This window comes from Vigna umbellata, chromosome 3 (genome assembly GCF_029865625.1).
Source record: "Vigna umbellata cultivar VRB3 chromosome 3, Vumbellata_1.0, whole genome shotgun sequence".
In the NCBI taxonomy this organism is placed as follows: Eukaryota; Viridiplantae; Streptophyta; class Magnoliopsida; order Fabales; family Fabaceae; genus Vigna; species Vigna umbellata.
The window spans coordinates 12,626,936-12,633,587 of record NC_142167.1 but is presented as its reverse complement, the minus strand read 5'-3'; the positions used below and the strand labels follow the sequence as shown (position 1 = coordinate 12,633,587).

Below are 6,652 nucleotides of genomic sequence, written 5' to 3'. Positions count from 1 at the left end.
TTATCTGAAATTGTTTCAGTGGAGGTAACAGAATATTGGGTCAAAGATTAAACTCTGCGCTATCGGCATTTGAGGTGCTAAATAGAATGATGTTTGGATTGTTCTTTCCTTTAGAAGGTGTTCTAAGATTAATGCACAACATTAAATAGCAATTAATAAAAGTAGGGCCAACCCCATATCATGGTGTCAGCATTGGCACCCGTGAAGGTTGTTCCTTCATCATTGTTGTTCCATTAATGCAAGACGAAAAGTTCAAGTTTTTCAAACATATTCAGGCTGCTGAGTTTAGCAGACAACACTTTCGAAGACGCTTATATTACAGAAAAAATAAGAAAAAGATCAGTCAACAATATTATATAGGACTCCAATGCTTTCCAAAATAAACATAAAATAAAACTACACATTATAAGGATACCGCACTAGGTAACAAGAGCTACTTCCTCGAATCAACCGATGACATGTCTGAAGAGCCACTTCTTTTGAACTTGTAGAGGTTATTGATGAAACATTAAATATGGCCATGTTGTCCACTAAAATGCACAGTAATGACAAGTGCTTAAAACCATGATCAGTGCATTAGAAGCTGGAAGTCACCATCATTGTTCACCACTTGATAATCATATCCAAGTCTCTGAGCACGGTCATGGAATTCATCCATCTCACTTTTGGGTACCTGTATTCCTACTAGAACATTTGCTCCAGTCTCACCCTGTTGGTTACCAAAGTGAAACTCTAATTAAGATCAAAGAACAACACCAAATTGACCTAATGAACTGCTTTTAAGTTTTTTTTTTCAACATTCATAATAACTTCATGATGCTGTGTGTTTGACTAAAGGAATAGAAAATAAAATAACTTCCCACCTCCCCTCGGTAATGGAATAAACTAATATTCCAACGTGGACTGAAGGAGTCTAAAAATTTCATCAAGGCACCGGGTCTTTCAGGAAATGTAAAACGACAAAGAACCTCATTCTGAACATCTGATCTGCCTCCCATCTGAAATTTGTTCAAAACAATACAAACACAGATTCAGTCATTCAACTGTTTGAGAGATAAACAAATTAATTGGGGAGGCTTAGCTGTGTGGTGTTACTTCATTTTCAACATCTAAGCTTAATTTGGACAGGGATCATCAGAAAATACAATATACCTAACAATAATAATGCTACACTGTTTGATGGTTGGGAATAGTGCTGAGAAAAGGGATGTGATACAATAACTTTCATTATGAAGGAAATTTGTGAGGCCAACATACCAGGTAACGCAAGTGGTCTTTCACCAAGTCACTTTCTGTGAGGTTGTAAGTTTGGAGTTGAGAAGATTCCATCCTCTCCTGCATTGCTCTTAGTTCGGAGACTGTGTGAACCCCAACGCTGCACATTTACTATATGTTATGGGTCATCTTAAAATAATACTAGTTGTTAATAGAGATATATATCAATAATAATAAAAAGTTGATAACAGATAGTTCCCTAGAGAATTTTATAGTCAATGAAAACTAATAAATTTGGATAGAGAGATGTCAATATTCAGCGAACATATTGCTCTATAAAAAATTGATTGACAATGGATGACGAGAAAGAAATTCAGGGAATTATGATCTCACCTGTATAGGACAACCGCCTTTTTATCAGAGTTGTATCTGTATTTGAATTCTGTGATATTCACCTGCCCCACCTGTCGGACAAGATAGAAAATAAGAATGTGAAGAAAACTTCTAGAAGAAATGTTTGCCAAAGGAGCAGACATACCAATTGACAAAATTGTTTGAAACTGCCAGGTTCCTCAGGCATAACAGTGGCCAGCACAGCCTCTTGTTTACGACCAACATTGGCGAGCTCAGTTACAACGCGAAGTTTATCAAAATTCATGTTTGCTCCACTGGTAATTACTACAATGTTTTCACCCCGGATCCCATTGTACCTGCAGTATGCCTCAGCTCCAGCAAGTGAAAGTGCACCTGCTGGTTCCAATATGTTCCTTTTCTCCTCAAACATATCCTGCAATAAGTTTGATCCTTGTCAAATCCCAAAAGTCCAACTTATACAAAAGATGCACTGTTTTTCATTAAATGTACAAGACAGAGGGCTATGTAAAATTAAGTCCCTAATTCTGATGATACAAATAGAAGAGCTACATTTGGATCTATTGAAAGTCCTACATCGACTAGAGATAAGGTCAATTTATAATATAAAAGTGGGTGAAAACTTCACCTTACAAGTCGGTTTTGTTGAATTGAGTTAGGCTTAAAGTCCATTTCTTAATACGGGTCATTGTTAGAGTCTATCCTAGTAAAATTTATATAATATATAAGTAGGTGTAAACCTTGAGTTAGACTTAGAGTCCACTTCTTAACAAAACCAATATAACTCGCACAAAAGAACAACCTCTAAAAGTACAGGTGAATTTAGTAGCAAGTTCATCTAAATATAACACATGCCTCCCTACTAAAGCTTCTAATTTTAACTAATTCCGTAAAAGGTTTTTCCAACTACTACCAACATTCTCTCGAGTCTCCTTCATCTAGCCCAACCAAGATACAGAAAAAAAATACATCCCAAATATAAAAAAAAATTGGTAATTCTTTAACTACACAAAAACTAGAAATAGTTTGTCAACATATTCTAGTTCCCCTAGATATTATATACACTATAGTCCTCCCGCTACAAATTTAAATTTGATATTACTTGTTGGCTCAGGTTCATCAGTCATTGGAACAATTAGCTTGAGCAAACGATCTCTACTCTTTTCATGAGTAGTGAGTATAGATTTACTTCATTTGACAAGAGAAAGTAAAGTTCTTAAAATATGCACAAAAGATGCTACAGAAGCATATATATCATATATATATATATATATGAAGTAAAAAGTATAAATCTGGAAAATATATAATGCATCAGAGATTTAGAATGTAAACTTCACAAGCAAAAGAAAATGTTACCTTTATTGACGCACAAATTGAATCACGGCTCACAAGAACAACACCGTCTACCAACTCCTTGCATATTCGGAAAGTTTCTTCACCAACCTCTTTAACAGCCACACCATCTGCAAATCCTCCAACCTGGTCCAAAATCACTCTTTGATCATGATGGAATGACAACGCCATTGCATTTGCATCAGAGGGCTCCACCCCAATAATCTTCACCTAAGAATTCATACTAGCCATCAATAATCATCTCTTAATAAAGAAAGCCGTACAAAATCACAACAACCAATAACATAAGATCATGTAAACCTGTGGATTAACCCTCTTCACATAAGCAGCAATACCAGCAATGAGACCACCCCCTCCCACAGGAACAAAGATTGCATGCACTGGACCCTGCATTTGGCGCACAATTTCCATTCCAACTGTTCCCTGACCCATGATGACATCGGGATGATCAAAAGGTGGTATGAAAGTCCTACCCTCCTCTACCGCCTTCTTCTTAGCATATGCTTGTGCTTCATCGTATGAATCCCCCACAAGCACAACCTTAGCACCCAGCGCCTCCACAGATTTCCACTGCAAATTTACGAGAAACAAAAGCGCATAACTTAATTGAACAAATTTTCCTTCCCTGGGATATAATCAAAGACACAAATAAAAAAGAAAGAAGGCAAAAGGAAATATATAAACAAAAGCACACCTTGATTTCTGGGGTGGTAACAGGCATAACAATCACCGCACTGCAATTCAATCTCTTGGCAGAAAATGCAACTCCTTGAGCATGATTCCCAGCAGACGAACAGATAACTCCCTTTTCCAACAACTCCCTGGGAAGCTTTGCCATCATATTATAAGCTCCACGAATCTTAAATGAGAAAACCTACACCCCAATCTCAAATACTTATTCAATAACACGCACGAATCTGGCTCAACTCCCCCTAAAAAATATACTAACAACTAACATTTGTCCATAAAAAACAAAGAAAAAAACACGCTCGTACATTGTCCACTCATCTTTCACTGAACCATATAGCATATCTTAATGATCCACTTGTTTAAAAATCCAGGAAATGCCTTAAGCCCTTCACTACTAAAAGTTAAAACCAAGAACTTGGGTAAAAAAAAATACACTATGACTGAACCACAGTTCCTTCAATCTCAAGCAAAAATTATAGCCAATTACATCACTGAAATATTTTATTAACAATAATATTTTTTCCTTAAAACTGGCAACACATGTTGTCATGTATAGTAAAGTATTGTAACGATATTTTCAAAATAACCGAGAAGTTATATCTTCACGATTAATAAAAGACAAAGATGATATCTGGGGAGTTCGGAAGTTAAAACTCTAACTTTTTTTAACAATATTAGGCAGGTAATGAAGCATTTAAACACCCATTGCACATAAAAATCAAAAATTGATATCAACCAGATGAAACAAAGGTGGTGGGAACATACGGGTTGCAAATCCTCTCTCTTGAGCCAAACCTTAACCCCGAGTTTCCCAGAAAGCTTTGTCGCCAATTGCAGAGGGGACTCAATTGCTACATCGTAGACCTTCGAAGTGATAATATTCGTCAAATAACTCAGCGCATTCATCACGCCGTCGCCACCACTGTCGGAGCGTGACCGGTGGGGAACCGCACCGACGTATCCCGGTGGGTACTGGAGGGAATCTGGCGAGACCCGGGGGCGCGGGGGAGCCACTAGCTGGGTATCCTCAACGACGGCGGCAGCGGGGGAGGAAGAACGCGCGGCCTCCGGAGGCTTGGAAAGCGTGGCGGCGATCAAGGGCCTGGGGCTAGGACGTGCCGCGAGTGGGTGGCGTGCCATTTGGTAGAGAGCTTGTCGGCGGAGGAGAGGTGGCGGTGTAGTGGCGACGCGCAACGAATCCATGGCAGTGAGGGAGGCTTGGGTCTGCGGAACAAATTGTTCAGGTTGAAGTCGAAGTCGTTAAATAATATTTACAGACATACATATACACACATACACATACATACATACATACATACATATATATATATATATATATATATATATATATATATATATATTAAGATTGGAATCTCACGTGTCTAAAATCATTAAATGATGTAAAAAAATTTAAGTAACACTTTCTTAACAAGTAATTTTTATGAGTATTGATAAAAAGAAAATATAACTAGCATTTCCTTTTTAAAAAAATTATTTATAAATAATATATAAATGTAAATGTTTATATAACGATAATCTCAAACAGTTGTGATTTTAGAATTGAACTGACAATCACGTATAAAATACTAGTATTTGTATCTGTAAAATTTTAAAAATTATAGTAGATTTATTAAATTAATTTAAAATTATAAAAATACAATTAAATTTAATATAAGTATTCTATTTTATAAAATTAAATAATAATATTTTAATTATTTTTATGATAAAAATGTACTGAAGTTATTTATATATATTTTTAATAAAATATATTGTATATAATTATTTTAAACAATAAATATAAATTGAGTTGATCAAAATTAAGAAATCAAATTCAATTTTAAATGAATTATTGATTAGATAATGTAACATCCCAAAAATACAGTAATAAACCATACATTAGAAATAATTACAATTGGTAATATATCAGTTCAGTCTTATACTAATCAAATGTTTTGGTCGAACGGCCTTACATAGAGCTATAAACTTAACTGCGCAAAATAGACAAGACTAGACCGAACGGTTTACAAAAGGGGTCACCGAACGGTCATTCCTACCGAAAGAAAAGGTGATCGAACAACACCTTATACTAACTAAACTATACTACTAACCGAACGTTCTACGGTTCGGCCTTAACTTCAACTTCTACGAGATTCTCTTCCTCCAAATTTTCTTCTTCCAGCGCCTCTTCTAGTAGCGCGTCTCCTTCTGCTCACATCCACACAGATGATCATTGCAACGACAAGACGAACGTACAAGACCAGACAACACAAGGAAAACACATGGTAAGCTTATGTAATTTAATTCATGCTTCAACATATACGTTAAACAATCCAACACAAGAACATTTCAACATAAGTATCATTGCAACGCCTATCACTAGACCGACCGTCCGGACTGTATGAACTCTGTGTAGCTACAGGCGTTCGTGCACCCGGGTGATGTAGTAACTGGAATACTCTCATCAGCTGCCACCCGAGGTTAGTCCTATTCATCCAAAGTACCCCTAAGGACAGGACCTCCTGCCGTTTCCACACATGACCTACCCTCCTCTACGTGAGGATGAGTACCCACGAAACATCAGGATGAACAGCCAGCATTAGCATGCCCACAGTCATACTTTACCAATTCCAATATTCATACATGAGTCGTTCCTCACCGGAACGCTCGTCCATAAACCATAACATTTCAATATCACATTTTCTTCATCGCTCACTAATACATATCTCATTTAATCACCTCGTTCAAAGATTCATAAGGATTACAAATAACGAACGTTCAACCCGAATGTAAAACTGGGCCGAACACATAGAGCGAGACTGAGAGATCTCCAAATTTGAGAATGGATTAAGACCAAGGGTTGACATCGAATAATAAGAAAAGATAGTGAGTATAGTAATAGATTCCAAGGAAATTGGGGCGAACGTCCATTTCAAGTTGAGTCAATTTAAATAAACGGACTCTTGATAATTCACTCAGAACGTAAAGAGAACAAACCAAAGACGTAGACTCTAGGATGAAATCA

General features: G+C 36.7%; 1 protein-coding gene across 1 annotated transcript; it reads right to left on the bottom strand.

The window, feature by feature from the left end:
• Positions 1 to 208: 208 nt before the first annotated feature.
• Positions 209 to 4,892, bottom strand: LOC148201670 (threonine dehydratase biosynthetic, chloroplastic-like). The gene is made up of 9 exons (XM_088110990.1): positions 4,396 to 4,892; positions 3,635 to 3,814; positions 3,241 to 3,510; positions 2,944 to 3,150; positions 1,754 to 2,002; positions 1,609 to 1,679; positions 1,258 to 1,375; positions 864 to 998; positions 209 to 709 (listed from the first exon to the last, which is right to left on the bottom strand). Exons 1-9 carry the CDS (start codon positions 4,831 to 4,833, stop codon positions 569 to 571), a joined length of 1,809 nt encoding a protein of 602 aa, XP_087967116.1. The 5' UTR covers positions 4,834 to 4,892; the 3' UTR covers positions 209 to 568.
• Positions 4,893 to 6,652: the final 1,760 nt, after the last annotated feature.